General features: G+C 35.3%; 1 protein-coding gene across 1 annotated transcript in view; it reads left to right on the top strand.

Annotated features, from left to right (window-relative positions):
• The window catches only part of DPYD (dihydropyrimidine dehydrogenase), a 794060-nt gene extending 775284 nt beyond the window's left edge, over positions 1–18776 (top strand). Inside the window, 3 exon segments of the mRNA XM_036825276.1 lie at positions 802–945; positions 14352–14492; positions 17327–18776. Coding sequence (XP_036681171.1) covers positions 802–945; positions 14352–14492; positions 17327–17497 — 456 coding nt within the window. The 3' untranslated portion in view covers positions 17498–18776.
• The last annotated feature ends 358 nt before the right edge of the window (positions 18777–19134 follow it).

The following is a 19134-nucleotide window of genomic DNA, read 5'->3' as shown; positions in this document are numbered from 1 at the left end:
GTTAACGTGAAACCACTTAGCATTTTTCCATGACACCCAGGTATCTTTCTAAATGAACTTTGTAAAGTACAATTGAATAACCTTGAGATTTAAAGCTCCATAATGTGATTTTGAATACTGAGGGAGTTTGTTTAAGCACTGTGATATTTCCTCTGCTTTTCATTTCTATTTTTGCCTCTTTCATGCAAAATAAACTTTATTTTCTGTGCAGAGAAATCAATATTTTTACCCTTTTGTTTTTCAGCTATTCCAGTAAACTGCAATCAACATTAGTTACAATCTTTAAAGAGATGTAGTGAGAATTTGAACACAATAAAACAGAGATACAGATTTGAACTTTGGCAAAGTACCTTTGCTATTGACAAAAGCATTTGTCAGAGACTAGGCTGTGTCTATATTGTGCTAAAAACCTGATGAAGAGGAAAAAAAGCATCAATAGGTTTCACCTTCTGTCTATATGAACTAAACAAATGGTTTAACTAATAGCTATTGTTTTAAGTGAATGGTTTGGTTTACCATTGTGAATTTTATTCTGTTTAGAAATGTATTTCAATTAATATTTGTATATCTAATACATACATATTTGGTAAAGGTGTTGTGCTATTGTGTTCTTTTTAATAATTAATGGACTCTGATACGTAGAAGACTATAGTGTCCAAGAATGAATGAAGACCTTGTTACAGTATACGTGAAACAGTCTCAAAACACACATTTGTTTGTTTATAATATTTGTGTTTATATCCTCACATTTTTCTCTTCTGTGAGCTAACATACTTTCTTATTTGTGTGTTTTCCTATTAGAAACTGCCAAGTTTTGGACCTTATCTTGAGCAGCGCAAGAAAATCATAGCAGAGGAAAAGATTAGACTGAAAGAACAAAATGCAACTTTTCCACCACTTGAGAGAAACCATTTTATCCCCAAAAAGCCTATTCCCACTATTAAGGTAAAGATTAAACTGTATATGTAAGTATGTCTATTTTACTGTTTACTTTGTGTTTATTTCCTGTTTAAATGTACCACTGATTTTGTTTTTAAAATATATTGAGCTTTAAAAATTCTGTCTGCAGTGACAGGATAGCCTCTTTTATTTGTATATTTTATACTTTTTAGAACACTGTCAAATATGTGTTTCATACAAATTTTGGATGTATTAAATAGGCCATAAAATATTACAGTGAATTCTTTGTCTTCTTACACTCATTTAAAAATTACTGTAATCTACAATTAAATCGAAGAGGTATCTTAGTCATACAGTACAACTAAATGATCAATATGCACCATCAATATCAACATGATACCTTACATTTTGGACAGACTTTCTCTGGTTCAACCTTGGGAAAGCCTGTACAAATTTGGGTTTCAGGAAATTATTTTCTGGATAATATCAAAAATCATCATTAAGATGGAATTATGTGTGCATTATATTTCTTATTTTTCTTCTTTAACTTCTTATTTTGAAAAAGATGTAGATTCACATACAGGTGTAAGAAATAATACAGAGAGGTCTCATGTACGCTTTACCCAGTTTCCCCAATGGTAGCATGTTGTAAAACTGTAATACAGCATCACAACAAGGGTAATGACACAGATACAATCTACTGATCTTATTCAGATTTCCCCAGTTGTACTTCTACTCATTTGCATGTGTGAGCACACACGTGTGTTTAGTTCTGTGTCATTTCACCCCATGGGTAGGTTCCTGTGTCCACCACCACAGTCAAGATATGAGTTCCATCAGCACAAAGATCCCTCAGCTTGCCCTTTTATAGCCACACCTACTTCCCTCCTGCCCACCTCCCTCAAGATGGAATTATTTTAAAGTAATCATAATTTAAAAAAAAGAAAAAAAGGAGTATTACAGGCCCACATTCTCTCTGAAGTCACCATCAGGGAATGTGGTTTTCAGTCACTGAAACTTACTCTTCTCCATTTAGTGACTATCTCCATTTCCTGGTTGAAGCATCAGCTGAAAAGCTTACTCTTAGGAGCGCTTTGAAATTCCTCTTTAGTAGTCAAACAGGAGTTGGAACCCTTAAAAATCCCCTCTATCTATGAGAAAGAAGAAATGTGTCCTATGCTAAAAACAGTGGAATTTAGACGATGTTGAGAGGGCTAAGTTATTCAGAGTTCTGAAAGGAAATATGGAAGTGGCTGAACACAAATTCTACCAGCACGTGAACGCCATAATTCCAAATAAAGTGAACACTTGGGACTTTCAGCAGTATAATAGCCCCAAAGAGTCTCTTGAGCTGTTTCCTTTAAATTATTTGTGTGATACTAGAAGGATGAACTGGACACTGAAGGTAAAGAAGAAGCGAGATCCTTTGGCTCTTATACCCCCCACCCTTTGGCTATAACTAATATATGATGTGGGGTTAAGTGGGAATTGTCCCTACTTGTTTTTTCCTACTTAATTAATTTGAAATAAATGTAAGATCTCCATTTTTTCCTTATGTATACAAAATTCAAAAGAAAAATATTATTTATATTTGAAATAAAGGAAGAGCAAGGTGATTATAAAAGCATTGCAGCCTTTTGTAGGCTTCTATTCTGTCAGGGAATATATTGATAACCTAGAAGCAAAACCAAAACAGAACAAACAAAAAACCTGCTGAAGTTGAATTAAAGCTAGCCGATCACTAATCCAAATAAAATATCAAACTCAGCAGAATTAAATAAACCAAAGAAATGGGAAGTCAGGAAAGTAAGTAAACATTTTTTAAAGTCTCAGGGAGAGATGAGGAGTCTTATTAGAAATAGTACAGGCTTACATTCCTCTCCTAAATTGTTACTTCAGAGATGATCCAAATTGAAGTACCCCTGGTATTACATTACATAAGCCTCAAGACACCATTGACACCATCTTTCCATCACTAAGACCATAACAGTGCTGACATATTAAGGGGCTGCTATGGTAGATTTTTCTCAATGTCCAGTGGATTTTCCACTACCTTGTTTTTCTTCCCAGGGTGTCTATACCCATTCTATAATACCTGTTGTCATTTCTAGGAATATGGTGTGTCCTGTCAGAAAGCATAATGGTAGCTGATAATGGTGAGGTTTTTCTGCAGAGAGAGGGGGAATTTTCACCAGTTAAAGGTGCAACTATTTCTGGAAAATGAGGAATTACATTTGCTATGACAATGACTGCTCATTTCATCTTGCTTTCTATAAGGCTTTATATTTCTATAGAGTGGGGCAGAGCTTATGTTTTAGAGGAAGAAGGAAGATAGAGATCTGTCCCTGTCCCAGAGATATTCGTGGTGGTATTAGATGACACTTGATCTCTAGAGCCATGATGTTGTTACCAAAAGTGAGCTCTGTGTGTGTGTATGATTGTATTTTCAATTCGAGCAGTTGTCCTCTAATAAATTCACTTTTACTCATATTCCAGTATGATTTTCCAGAGTAGGAGAGAAATTTCATCTCCTGAAAGCATCAATGGAAGTATGTAGCAACCAATAGCTCTAATATGCCAATACTGTTCCAAGTGCTATACATATTTTATCTCATTTAATCTTCACAATACCTGTGATAGGTACTATCTTTATATTCATTTTACAGATAAGAAAATTGAGGAATTAAAAAACATTAAATAATTTGATCAAGTCACATAGTAAACAGTGGTAGAGTGGGGGATGGAGGTGAAATTGAGAATTGTTGGCTTAGGATTGAAAAGATTGGCTCATAATAGGGACCAAAATGTTTGGATCCATTCTAGAAAATATACAAAATATACCTAGAGATTGCTCATGGAAGATGAAGGTGTCAGTATAGAACAAGGAGAATAACATTTAGTAAGGGAATTGTGACACATGGGTTTTGTCACCACTGTGCTACTAATCACTTGATTTGGGGCAGATATCTAATGAGAGATCTGTAAGAGGAGACCACTGGACAAAGAAGTCTCTTTTCCTTTCTGCTTTTCTTCCTCCTCCTGACCTTCTGTAGTTTCATTTGCTTGTTTTGTTTTGTCTCTGTTAAAAGCACAAAGATTAATCTAAAATTTACCCATAATCCTACCACCTCAACTTAATCAGTATTAAAATTTAGATTTATAAAATTCTAGTTCTTTTTCTAAACCTAAATGTAATACATTAAAATAAATATAGAATACTCAAATTTTCCATATAAAAACCTCATAATTATTTATATATCACTCTAATGGTTTTATAATATTTCATAATATGAACTTATTAACTTCTAAAAATTAACCTATTGTTGAATTTTTAGGCTATTTCCAGAATTTTTTACAAATAATGCTATTATAACTATTGTTGTACAATAATCTTTGTGTAGATCTCTTATTGTTTTCTCAAGAGAAATTGCAGGTGAAATTTTAGGGCTTTTGATACATAGTGCCAAATTGTTCTCCAGGAAGAACATGCAAATTTACATTCTGCCAAAAAATGTAAGAGAGGACTCATATTCTTAGACACCCATCAACAATAGATTTATTTTTAATTTTAACTAACATAATAATCAAAAAAGTATTTTTTGTTTAATTTCCAGTGTCTAAATAGTAGTAAGATTGGTATGATTTTTTAATATATTTTTGACCATTTCTTCTTTTGTGAATTTGTTACTTATTTCTTTTGACCAGTTTTCTGTTGTAGTATTTATCTTTGTTTTATAGATTTTTTTAAATAAAATTTTTATATATTGCCATTTGCCTCATAATTTGTATGATGGTGTTTTTAGATATACATACAGAAGTTTTACTTTTATGAAATCATATCTGGCAAAAGCTAGTTTTGTGTTTTCTCCCTTTCTTTATTTGCTTAGTTTAGCTTTTTCTACCTTAAGATTATATGGATTCACCCCATATGGTTCTTTTGGAATTTACATTTGATTATTTAATTAATCTAAAATTTGTTCTGCTCTAAAGTATCAGATATGGCTATATCTTTAATTTTTTTTCACAAATAAGCAATCATTCCAAGATCTCAATATTTGCATTTTAAAGTGGCTCCTTCCATCTCTCAAGTTATGATTCAATGACAAAAAATGTATCATAAATTGCATGACTTACTTTACATTTAAATGTCCAATGTCTCAAAATTCGCCAAAACTTTTCAAGAGTGAATCAAAAATGGGTTAGACAAAGTTCTAATAAGGATGGCCAATTTCTATAAAAAGTTTCATACCTTAAGTAAACCTTTGTCTAATAAGGAAGAGTTTAACAAAAAACTTTACAAATAAAAACTTCTGACAAAGTCCAAAATTCTTGGCTATAAGCCCCTCACTTGAAACCAAGACCTTAGTACTACTTTTAACATTTCTGTGAAGACAAAAATGTTTCTTCTACTACAGTGCTGATTCTTTACTTTGAAATATGTTCAACATAGTTCCTTTTTCTTCTCGATATTAACCAGATGGAAAAGGTAGCAGAAGGTGGACCTTGAGGGGAAGATTGATGAGTTCAGGTAGCAGCATGTAGCTTCACATGACAGAAGCAGGTGCAGGTTGGGGTACAATAAGAGAAGAGGGTGGAGAGAGAACATGATGATGGTGTCTGGACTCCGCTCTCTGCTCCCTTCTTTCTATATCATTTCCGTTTATGATTCATTTAAACTTTTCCTATATATCGACTCAACTATCTTCTATCCTTACCTCTTTTTTTTTTTTTAAACATCTTTATTGGAGTATAATTGCTTTACAATGGTGTGTTAGTTTCTGCTTTATAACAAAGTGAATCAGGTATACATATACATATATCCCCTTATCTCCTCCCTCTTGCGTCTCCCTCCCACCCTCCCTATCCCACCCCTCTAGGTGGTCACAAAGCACCGAGCTGATCTCCCTGTGCTATGCAGCTGCTTCCACTAGCTAGCTATTTTACATTTGGTAGTGTACATATGTCCATGCCCCTGTCTCACTTCGTCCCAGCTTCCCCTTCCCCTTCCCTGTGTCCTCAAGTCCATTCTCTATGTCTGCGTCTTTATACCTGTCCTCCTGCCCCTAGGTTCTTCAGAACCTTTTTTTTTTTAGATTCCATATATATGTGTTAGCATACGGTATTTGTTTTCCTCTTTCTGACTTACTTCACTCTGTATGACAGTCTCTAGGTCCATCCACCTCACTACAAATAACTCAATTTCGTTTCTTTTTATGGCTGAGTAATATTCCATTGTATATATGTGCCACATCTTCTTTATCCATTCATCTGTTGATGGACACTTAGCTTGCTTCCATGTCCTGGCTATTGTAAATAGAGCTGCAGTGAACATTGTGGTACATGACTCTTTTTGAATTATGATTTTCTCAGGGTATATGCCCAGTAGTGGGATTGCTGGGTCGTATGGTAGTTCTATTTTTAGTTTTCTAAGGAACCTCCATACTGTTCTCCATAGCGGCCGTATCAATTTACATTCCCACCAACAGTGCAAGGGGGTTCCCTTTTCTCCACACCCTCTCCAGCATTTAATGTTTGTAGATTTTTTGATGATGGCCATTCTGACTGGTGTGAGGTGATACCTCATTGTAGTTTTGATTTGCATTTCTCTAATGATTAGTGATGTTGAGCATCCTTTCATGTGTTTGTTGCCAATCTGTATATCTTCTTTGGAGAAATGTCTATTTAGGTCTTCTGCCCATTTTTGGATTGCATCTCTACCTCTTTTTATGCTTCAAACCTGTGTCACCCACTGTCTTCTGGATACCTCCACCTGGATAGTCTAAGCAAGGTGCATAAAGGCCATCGTACTTCAAACTAAACTGATTATCATTCCTTCTAAGCCTGATCTTCCTCCTGAGTCCTGTGTCTCAATGAACAGCACTCTATCTACCCTCTTACCTAAGCAGAAACCTGAAATTCGGCCTAGATTTCATCCTATGACTCATCTCACTCATGAATGGGATCATGGACATTCACCAATGTCCACCATTTTTATCTGTCATGTCTTCTTCCTCTTCTGCTCTTCCCTACTGCAAAGGTCTTAGGGAAGTTCTTTACACATTCTTTCCTGGAATTCTGAAATATTCTACAAACTGGCCTCCCACCTTCTTTTCTCATTCTTATCTAATGTATCCTCCAACAATTATGAAGTATTCTTTGTTAAATGCAAATCTGATTGTTTTACCCTTTGCTTAAAATTCCCACATCTTAACCATGATCTTAGGGTAAACTCCTTAGCATAAACATCAGACCTTCATATTTTAGCTTATCTTGGCCTAAGCAGATTCAGTGGAGTGGTGAAAAGTAGAATCCAGCAGGTGGTAAATTGAAGAGTGGATAAAGGTTTCAAAATTAAGGACAAGGCATATGGAATACTCTTTCCTGAACTTGAGAAAGATCAAAAGGAAAGTGACAAGAAGAAATGTAGTAGAGGGAAAGGTTGGTTTGTATATGTTAGGATACTCTAAGCTTGCATGTGTTTATACGCTCGGAAAGGATAGCTAAAGCTACCAGAAAGGGCATGATTAAAGAAGCTATATCCTTGGCAAATAAGGAAGGAATGGAGTCCAGACAATACATTAAGTCATCTTGGATAAGAGGTGACATATGATTTTCTACCTACTGCAATGCCATAGGCATTTAATGAAACCGAATTTGGGCTTACCAGTGTCATTTTAGTAAGTAGCCCGTGTTTGAAGAAAGTGACTGCTAGAAAGTCTTAAGAAGCTATTTCCTTCATTGAAATATGTAGCAAGGTTTATAAGATTTTAGCAGATTACATTTATGGGAAAAGAGTTTCCTGAATTAAGCCTGGAACTACTCTGTTATGCTGCTTGGGTTCAAATTATGCCACTGCCATTTAGCAGCTACATGAACTTGCCTCAGTTAACTAATCTGTAAGATGGACATAATTAAAGAGTCTGCCTCATGGGATTATAAATTAGGTAGTGTGTGAAGTGCTTTTAGCCTGCACCAAACATATCCTAAATACTGTATATGTTACCTACTATTAGTTATGATGTTAGGAATGGACAGCTTGAAGGAGATAACACGTTAGGGTGACCCTCCATTTCCATATGTCCAGTAAAGTGAACTCAAGAATGTTAGTAGGAATACATAAAGCTCTGGAAGTCAACCAAGTTGGAAGTTTTGAAGAAGTCCATATATTTTTCAGGAAATCTTTATCATATACCTACCATGAGACAAGCAGTGTGCTAGGAATTGAGCATCTATAGTACAAAAAATAAAACAGACACAGCCTCTGTCCTCATGAAGCATACAGAATAGAGAAAGAAACAGGTATTAAAACAAAGAATCACACTAATAATATAAAGCTATATTTGTAATACAAATTATAAAGAAAAATACAGGATGTATGGAGTCTCTTTCATAGCAAGACCTAATTTAGATGGAAGGAGATGAGGAAGGCCTCTCTGAGGAACTGGCGTTTAAGGAGCCCTGTAGACTGGGTAGTGATTAGAAGGGTAAGTGGAAAAAGGGATGTTCCCAGTGATTCATAATGTGGTCCTAGATTTGGTGAGTGGCCATGGTTATGGAAACAGAAGCAGAGGTTAAATTGATGAAGTCTTGATAATTCTTCCTCTAAAATTTGATGATTCTCATTATATACTGAGGTATAAGGGACAGTAAGGAGTTGAAAATAAGGAGACTAAGATGATTAGATTTTTGATAGTCCCACTAACTGAGATAAAGAAAAATGAAAGATAATGAATCAGGGTTTTGTTCTTGGTGTTTTAGGTTTGATGAGTTCTTTAATGTGGGGTGAAAAAATTAGATTTGAGCATATTGAAATTAGTGAACTCAAGCTAATTTTGCACCTGTGCTGGATGATATAAAGAAAAAAGAACTGACATGCTGACTGCCTACTGGGTGCCAGACACAAGACAGAAGCTTCACGTATATCTTCTTCATTTCTTGCTTAACCTAATACCCTATGAGGGAGTAGGAAGTTCTGGGGAAGCAAATGGGAACAAGTGATCAAAAACATAAGAGAATAACCAGAAGGAAATGATGACGTGGAGAAAAAAAAAGAGGAAGTCTTAAGAATGAGGAAGTGGCCCACAGGTCAGAAAGCACTGCTCATCTTGGCAAGGACATCTGGTATTGTTTCATTTTGTCTTTCACATGTAACCACTGAGATTCCAATTTCCAGTTGGCAATAATTGTCTTATTCACCCATACATCCATTTTGTCATTTATCCAACAACTATTATTGTCCACCCACTATGTTCCAGCACTGCTCTAGTCACTAGCGATTCAGTAGTGAACAAAACAAAAGCCCAGCTTTCATGGTGTCTACATTTTAGTAAGGAGAACAGACAATGAACAAATGAACGAGTGGGTACATACTATGTCAGATGGTCACAGTGCTGTGGAGAAGATACAGCAGGATTAGGAGAAAAGTAATTGCTGGAGAGGCTGATCAGGAGATGCCTGCCTGGTTAAATGGCATATGAGTAAACACTTCAAAGAGTAAGAGAGTGATCAATGCAGATAAATATCGGGGGGAGAACGTTCCGTTCAGAAGGAACAGAAAATGCAAAGACCCCGAAGTAGGAAAGTCCTTGGCAGGAAACTATTGAGGCTTTTTAAAAGGAAGAATGATGTGATCTGACAAAATTTTTCAGAGGCTCATTCTGGCTGCGGTGTTGATACAAGATCCTAGATGGGCAAGGACAGAAGCAGGAAGACTGGTTAGAAGGTTATTGTAACAATCTAGGTGGGAGATGGGCAGGAAGGAGAATAAATACTAGATAATGTCAGAAGACCTCAACTCCATTGTTCTAAATGAAATGATGTGTGTGAAAGTATTGCACGAGGCATAGTTCTATTCAAATGTAAGGAGCCACGGTTGTTGTCATTTTCGTACGAGCCCCTTGCCCCCTTGCCCATTATTTTAGACTCCATCTGGATGATGCGGCCGTGTGGTTGTTCAGTCCCCATTGAAATTAACAGCCACGTTCCCTTTAAGAGTCATTTTCTCTCTGCATGTGAATCAGATATTTCTTCTTGTGCTTTTGTTGTTTTATCGTACCACACTTACCCAGGCACGTTACGTACTTCCCTCTGCTGCTTCATCATTACTTTTGTATTTTCCCGACAGTCTTTCTTCTGTTCTCCACATACCATTTCTCCATCTTCCCTTTTTCCTGAGGGCCTGGGTTATCTGTTTTCGTGCTCAATATTTTCCCTGTCCACCTATCTGTTTATTTTAGCGTGTTTCTTCCCTCCTCGCTGCTGGCCTCTTTATAGATTCCTCTGTTCAATAGTTTAAACTCTGTGTCACTGCTTTGTTTATCCTCTCAGCTAGCACAGTATATTATTCCCCATCTGCTATAGAAAGGGCCCCAGTGTCCCACAAAGTTAACTAAGCCCCTCTTGTCTGAACAAGTTTTTCAGTCATGCATTCAAATTTCTAATCTACCCCCATCTTCTCTGGTTATGAGTGTGACAATATTATTTCTAAGCAAGCCATGCTCAGTAGATCTCATCTTTTGTTCTTCTTTTCTTTCAAATGCCTCAGATAAGACTTAATGGTCTGCTGCTTCAGAAGTAGGCAGTTTAACATGCCAGATATCATGCCAGATATCAATCACAACTTGAAAATACTTCAATCACCTGTAAAAAAAAATAGGCCAAAACTAAGAAATTCATACTAAGCCTAATATATTAAGTATGATGCAGCAGGGATGGGATGGGGGCCCTCTAGTTCCTCACTTTTGATCCCAAACTTTATATCAAACAGAAATATTGACTGATCTAGTTTTAAAAAATACTTTTGATTATCCCAAACAAATAATTAATTGACAAAGATGTGATTCTAGAATTCTGTACTACTTCCCAACATTAATTTTGGGAAAACATATTTAAATCAAATGTATCACCTACACTTTAAAGAATTTGGCATCACTTTTCCCACATACACATTCACACATAAACTTTTCCACTAATCAGGGATGGCTATAGCAGATCACGCGACCTTTGTATATCCACACCCTGCTTGGAATAATGAATGTAGGTACCCTAATCTCCACAGGTATGTGTCCAACAGGGACTAGACTAGCCATATGTGCTTTACTGATTATATGCAACTTTCAGCAAACTCCAAATTCCAGAATGTGTACTCAACGGTATTTATAAGCTGGCAGTACTACCTGAAAGCTTTGAGTTTTAAACAAATGTCCACGTTTTCTGCCACATAGAATGATAATTCATTTTCTTTGATTACTCTTTACAAAATAACTTAAAATAGTTGCCATTCTTTTATCCTCTTCCAGATTAAATATATATATATATACATAATTTTCTTAAGAACTATGATGAATGAGGGGTGATTTTTAACACCATGTGTAAATAATTTTTAGAGGCTCCAAGGACTTTGTTTTATTTAGTTTCACATTAAATAAGGATGTTTTAATAGATGACAACAGCAAATCTCCAATATAGAGCAAAAGGCATATTTGATATACACAGAATGTGAATTTGCTTCCTACAATAAAATCTCTTAGAAATATGCATTGTTTCTTTGGAATAAGCCTTATAAGCTGGATGACCATCTAGGGAGTTTCCTGTTTAATCATCTTTTGAATATTTACTGATGATTTCAGTCAAGCCATGATCTAATTCAATGAAACAACTGCTTTGACTAATTTGTTTACTAGATTGAAAACATTATTTTCTATCACGTATAGTCTTTTACAGCCATAGAGTGACCTCATGCATTTACTGTCTTAAAATATTAGAAAATATTAAACATATCCAGATACTTTGACTATGATTATTTTGTATTTAAAGAGGTACTCAAATCTTTTTGTGAATCTCATATTAACAAAAGTATTCGGTAAATCAAAAAGTAGCTGTTAGCTCATACAACTGTGTGCCTAATATTTTGCTGAATATTTAGTATATAGAAAAACTAAAGGTACATTTATTTTAACAAATATTTGAGTACCCATTATGTTTCAGTGATCTGAGGCGCAAGATACACAACATGAGATACAAAGATGAATAAAGCCTACTAAGAGACTGCAAATAAGGAGCTAAATGTAGAAAATATCTACATCATGAAGTAAAATTTGCTAAATAGAGAAATAACAGATGAGCCAGTAAAGCAGAGTGCTTATGATCATAGAATTTGAAGTTAGGCAGCACTGGTCTGAATCCCTGCTTCATCATTTACTTAATTTTATACCTTAAATGTCAGTAATCTCATCCTCTATAAAATGTGTGAGATTTAAATGAGAAAATGCTTAAAAATTATGGCACTGGCCTGATACATAGTAAGAACTCAAAGTAATCTGTAACCATTAGTTCCACATAATAGATAAAACACTATAGGCCATTGCATTGGTAGGAGGGGGAGAGAGAGAGAGGATGAAGAGGGGAAAAGGGCAGGAGGAAAAGATGTAGGAGACAAAGGAAGAAGAGAATGAAGAAGAGGGAGACCACATCTTCAATTTGGTTAGGAAAGGAGAAGGAAGAATTAAGGAGATTTTTATGAAGTAGTGGCATGTGAGATGTCTTTGAAGGATGGACGGGATTTTTCAAAGTGAAGATGGGAAGGAAGGGTATTCTGGACAGAGGACTCAAGATAAAATTAGGTGCCAGAGGAGTTGACTGACAAGTGTGTTCAGTGTAGGGCATGTGTCCAGTGTAGCTAAAGCACATGGTGTTTGGAAGTGAGAAATAAGACCAAAAAAGACTAGTTGGTAGAAAGCCTTAAATGCTAGACTTAAATGTGAAACTGTATTTGATTCAACAGATTTTTGAGTAAGGTAGTGAGAAAATTTAATCTGTGCTCTACAGCATAGATGAAGATGATAACACTGCATAAGGTGGAAAGGAAAGGGAGAATACGAGGATGAGACTTAGGTAGGCTCTTGTAACTACATTAGAAGTAATGGGAAATTAATTAGTAATGGTTAAAGATTATAGTAGACACAGAAAGAGGATTCAAAACATATTGCAGATCCAGAGCTCAGAAGACTTGGCAACTGATGAGATTTTGGAGTAGGGAGAAGTCAGAGTGAAATACAGCTCTGAAATTTCAAGCCTCAGTGACTGAAGATATCCTAACAGTGTTAATAAGACTAAGGAAATCAGAAGGAAGATCCAGTTTTGTGATGCTAGTGAAAAATTCAGTGAGTGGTGAACTTGACATACCAAATTCTAATGACAATGCTCATCATGCAGCTGATAAAAGTAGATCTTAAGTTTGTGAGAGAAATTCAGAATGGAGATATTGATTTGGACATCAAGTGCCCCCCCCCCACAAACAGACTGTGGTATCACTGAAATTATACCTTCAACACACTGAAAAGAAAATAGTAAAGACAGTAAGTTTTTGATCACCTTATTTTTTTAGAGACACACGAATGGTATATAATGATGTAAACTTTGTTTCAGTTTAAAAGCTCAAAGTCATGAGCATATTGTCATTTAGAGCTGAAATAGGGAAAAAATAGAGTAAAAAAGGGTAACCAAGGTCATAAAAAGAAGAGCAGAAAATAAGATAAGATAGAGAATGTAGGAAGATGGCTTTCAATATGAGTCAAACCACCTTGAACACGGACCTTGAATTCAAACAAAAGATTGTCTTCTTAAAAGTTAAAAACAGAAGCAGAAAATCTTGACAGCATACTAATTTGACAAACATTGTTACATTCTTCTGTTTTGTTTTATGAAACAAAGTGTTTCTTATTGTTGATGAAACATCTTCTGTGCTTCACATTTTAAGCACACTTCCAATTAATATGAAGAACAAAGCAACGTGTAACAGCATGAAAAACCTTCAGTGGTGAATGAAGAAAATCCTAGTTCTTTAATAGTAAAAGAGCATCTTATTTAGCTATTAAATTAACCTAATAAATTAACATAAATTAGAATTTTTAAGTAATGAAATATACTCTTCAAGGCATGACAGGTGGGTATGCTATCAAAGCACTCTTCTAAATGAAATCTAGACTCCAAATGCAGTGCTATAAATGCATAGTGTCCACATTTTTATTCCCCTCATTCCTAGCAGTCTAAAGTTTTCTAGTATCAGTGCATTACCCTTTGTCACTTTTCATTACTTTTGGATCATTCAAAGTCCAAAATTGAGAAAAAGTAAGCCACAACCACTGAAAAGGGTGTCATTTCTTCTGTCCACAGAAACACTGATTTAGATCATTTGTAGAAAACCTGTTGAATGCAATTAGTTAGGTCTTGTGTTTCTACGCTAGATATATAGAGAAAGCCCATCTTTCAGGAGACAGAAATATGTAAGCTACAATTATAAAAAGTATATCTGTGAGAACTACAATATCCAAAAGCTTCTAAGTTATATAATGCAGCATTCTATAAAAACAGGGAAATTTGGACAGATATTAATCATCCCATGGTAATGTTTTACAATGAACACTGTAAGTAATTCCGTGCCTATCTTTCAGGATGTGATTGGAAAAGCGTTGCAGTACCTTGGAACATTTGGTGAACTGAGCAACTTCGAGCAAGTTGTGGCTGTGATTGATGAAGAAATGTGTATCAGTTGTGGCAAATGCTACATGACCTGTAATGACTCTGGCTACCAGGTAAGAATCCTGCTGCAATTAGGCTGCTGTGAGGCATGTTTCTTCTTGGCTTTATGTAGCAGAAAGCATCTTCTGTCACAAAGTGTGGGATTCAGACCAGACGTGCCAAACATTGCTACTTAGCAGTGACATAGCTGTCTGTCCTCTCACCCTCATAACATAGTGTTTTTTTTTAAAGAGACGCCATAACTCATACTAAAAATACTACCATTCAGTGCACAGTATTGTTTTAGTATCATTTCATCACTCATAAAATTGGAAGGAAAAATTCAAACAAAAAAAGAAATTCACACAATTATGGCCATGAGGAAGCATTATGCTCTCATGCAGAGGGAAAAGAACTACAATTTATTGCCATGACCCTGAAAGGACTTGCTTCCTTCTACCAAAAGAGAATGCCCTTCCATTCAGTATTGATTGAGCTTCAGTTAGAAAGAAAAAGCATTTTCCCACCAACTAGGTGGTCTGGTTGGGACCAGAAATCCTCTATAGCTAGAAGAGCCAACAAGCTGTATTCCTACCACATGAAATGATCCAGAGATTCTTCCCAGTTCATCCTTCAGCTGAGAGTCTGCCATGGAACAATAAAGAAAAAATGGGCATTCAACTGTCTTCAGGCTAAAAACTACAGAATAATATTATTTTCATTAAATATTTCAAGCTATACAGAAGTATAATGAAATAAAATAAGATCCCTTTAAGATGATTAATGAATTTTCAAAATAGATAAAATGGCCATTGTTAAAAATTGTAGTTCATTTACCTTATTCGGCTTGGAGAAAGTTCCTATTTGCTTGTGGTACGATATTACATATTCTTCTGATCACCTAATACAGGTATGACAGACATAATTTTAATTTTTAAAAAATCTCTTCTTCCTTAATTTAACACTACTTCTATACCAAATTTTCACCCATTGTATCACTTTTTTTTCTATCTGAGAAGTGTCTCTAATGGTTACTTTGAAAATGCTAATCATATCACATGCATTTTCATTTCCTCTTTTCTCTAATTAACCAATCAGAGATAAGTAAGGAAGTTCCGTCACTAAAATCACAGCATCAGGGTTCTAACATCTTAAATCTTAGAGGTTATGACACCCACCTTGGAATTCTAGCCTTGGTACAATTTTTAGCAAAAATAATCTTATTAATGAGGGGAAAAGATCACAATTATACATTTAAAAAGATTTTAAAAGTCCTTTGACTCTTTTGTCTCTAAAAGATAAAAAATAGAAAATCAGAATCTTCAACTGAAAAGTTTTACATGTTTGCATATTTTCAAAGTATAAGATTTCTAAAACATAAGTATTATTTTATTTTCATCAATTGTTTCTTGGATTTCTATTTATAAAAGGGTACATAAGGAAGAGAAATAACTTTTACTCATTTAAACAGCCATCTGAGATGTTGTTTTACAAAACATGGCAACAATTTGTTTAGACAAATTTTCTAATAGTTTGTCATAACTACAGTTCTTGTTCAGATATATGATTGTTTCCTTAAAGATCAGAAATTTTTTTAAAATATTAAGCAGCCTGACATAATTTACTCTAATGAGACCATTTTCATTTTTATGTGCATAAAAGAGAAAAAAATTATAGTTACAAGTAACCTCATTTGGGGGAGGAAAATTTTAAACATAAAAAATATTTTGAATTGGATTATATAGCATGTTGTATATGACACAGGACAAAAAAAAAAAAAAAACAACAGAATTCAGTAATTATTTCAAAATGTAAGATTTGCAGACCTAGCCTCAAGGAGTATCTGGAGTGAGGCGGGGACTTAATGACCCTCATAATTTTTCTCAGCCCCCTAGCTCATCCCTCCAAATTAGTGCACCATCTGAGTGAAAACATCGAATTGTTCTGCAAGATTCCAGACAAGTCCTCAAGTCCCCTCTGCCCCCACTTCAGCTACCCTGAAGTCTCCCCTAGATGGAAATTCTTGCATGTTGTTTCCACTGTTGAAATATCTCTCTTTAACAAATAATCATCATGACTTTAAATAAAAATCTCAATTGTAAATTTCACACTAGGTATTTTCATTGCATATTATAGATTGCTTCATGTTAAAAGAAAGGAAGGAAGGAAAGAAGGGAGGGGGAAAAAATGGAATAAATTATTGAATTTCTCAAAATCCTGAGCAGTTTTAGAGCTGGAAGCCTTATCCTGGTTCTCCCAGCTGAGGAGTGTCAGGCCAGGACCGGGAAGCCAGGTGTCCAGGCTCCCACCTTTCAGTGATTTTTCCCCTTGGTGGTCGGGTAATGCCTAGAATCAGCTTGGAAATCCTCAAAGCTGAAAGCTGGCACTTAAGCTAATTTTTTTTCCTATTGCCTTCTTCTAAACACTACACACATAATTTGAAATCGAAACAAGTGCATTCATTGCCCCATCTGACAGTGACACTTCTCCACTGTCGAGAACCATGAGTGTGAGAAGGGCAAGGTGTGGAAGCACCCTGCCCCCCTCAGGTAGCCAACACCTACCCAGTCATGGTCAGACTGACAAGACCTACGTTCTTCTCAGAACACAGGACACTAGAGAGTTACTATTTTATGAAATATTTTCCTCACACAAAGAGAGAAAAATACCTCTAAGGAATTTTAAACATTGTGTTTCTAATTTTAAAAGCATTTCTTTTCTGTCCTTTTTTTTTTTTTTTTCCCCTTCTCCCTGGCAGCTCAACTGTTGCTATAGCTGCACCACAGTGCTGGGCGTAGTTGTCTCCAAGTGCAGCTCTCCTGCAGTGGAAAAAAACGTTGATGCTAAAATGGGGGCATTCTTGACCTTTGTGGGCAGTGACAGCAAGACTCTTTATTTCTGTTCGCAGGCTATCCAGTTTGATCCTGAAACCCACCTGCCCACCATTACTGACACTTGTACAGGCTGTACCCTGTGTCTCTCCGTCTGCCCTATTATCGACTGCATCAGAATGGTTTCCAGGACAACACCTTATGAACCAAAGAGAGGCTTGCCCTTGGCTGTGAATCCCGTGTGTTAAGGTGATTTGTGAAACAGTTGCTGTGGACCTTGAGGTCACCTACTTATGCTGATCTTTTTAATTGTGATTATTATGCTCAGCTCTTTCTAAATTCAAACAAATATATAATTTCGAAATAAAAAAAGATAATTTCTAAAGAAATTTCTAAATTTTAAAAATGGCTACTGCCAGTGACCATTCAATTAATGGTCATAAAATAGAATAATTCTTTTTTGAGGAGAGTTGTTAAATGTAACTGTGTAGCAGTTAATTGGATGTTCACCATCAGTTGTCCATTATGAAAAATATTAGCAGTTTTGTGGCAATTAATGCTACAGTTTCCAAATTGCCCTATGCTGGGCTCTGTCTTTGATTTCTAATTGTAAAAGAAGTAAGTATTTTAGAACAAAGTACAATTTAACCTATGAGCAAATGTTTCCAAGGAAACATTTTATAATTAAAAATTACATTTAATTTTAACTCTATTTCTAAGCAAAGGTAATTAGCTCCATAAAGCTGCAATGAAGTCAAATAATAATTTACTGTGGCAGGAAAAGAAAGCCAGCAAGGGTTTGGGAAACTTTTTTAAGGCCACTTCACTGAAATAACTTCTTTTTGGTGCTGGATACTGAAGGGGAGAGTATTTAGTAACCATTCATATCACGCTGTGCTATTCATCACTCACTCCTGAGATGGGTGTCCAAACGCCACCAATGAATCTACATGACATTCTTCTTTAAATATTTAAACTATGTTCCTAACAAAGTAAGACGCGTTAGGACGGAACTCTGGTTAAAACCACTCTTTTGCTGTGCACAGATCTGTTCTATCTGCTTCTAATAGTAACCTTCATGATTACAGCAGTTAATGTTTGAACACAACCCAGATTATACAAGAGTGGGTCATGTGCTTCATTTTTCAAGAATGAAAAATATAGTATTGGAAATATATATTAAATGTGTGATACCACTTTACCAACTCTTTATTTTAGTGTTTATGTTGAATTTCCAAAGTAATTAAATAAAAAAGAAATATTTTCTGTTATTGCCAAATAATATTTTCGTATTTCTCTATTTTCATAATCAGCAAATAGCATCCTATAAATCAGTTTATCTCTTCTTTGTGGCATATTTTAATATGAATCCATAAGTAGTAAATCTTTATGTAATCACCTGTGGCATATTTCTATGACAAATGCAAGATCAAGAAAAATTAAATGTTTGATTATGCACTTTTAGAAATGCACATTTACCATAAAATCTGTATGATTGAATAATACCAAATAAAATTTTATAAAGCATTTTAAATAACACGGTCTTTTGCTATCTCTTGGTAGAGCAGTTTGGGGTTAATTCTACAGCAAATTCCATTCACAGTCAGTCATACATATCAAGCTAGTTCAAATCTAATGAAGGTGTCCTTAAGATTTCTTCCCACTCTTGACTCTGATTACCCCTTCTACACAGATGTGCTAACATCTGTACCTCCAAGTTGGACTTCTATCCATGTATCTGACCACTTGCTGTATTTAAGCATTTCAAACTCAATTTCAAAAGTCAAAATAGTTACCTCTCCTGCTTTTTGTCTTCCCTGCTTTCATTCAGTCCCTTACCATGTCCAACAATTTTACTCCTAAAACATTCCCCAAGTCTTTCCCC

The sequence above is a fragment of the Balaenoptera musculus genome, chromosome 1, assembly GCF_009873245.2.
Source record: "Balaenoptera musculus isolate JJ_BM4_2016_0621 chromosome 1, mBalMus1.pri.v3, whole genome shotgun sequence".
Taxonomy (NCBI): Eukaryota; Metazoa; Chordata; class Mammalia; order Artiodactyla; family Balaenopteridae; genus Balaenoptera; species Balaenoptera musculus.
This window is presented reverse-complemented; position numbering and strand designations above follow the sequence as displayed.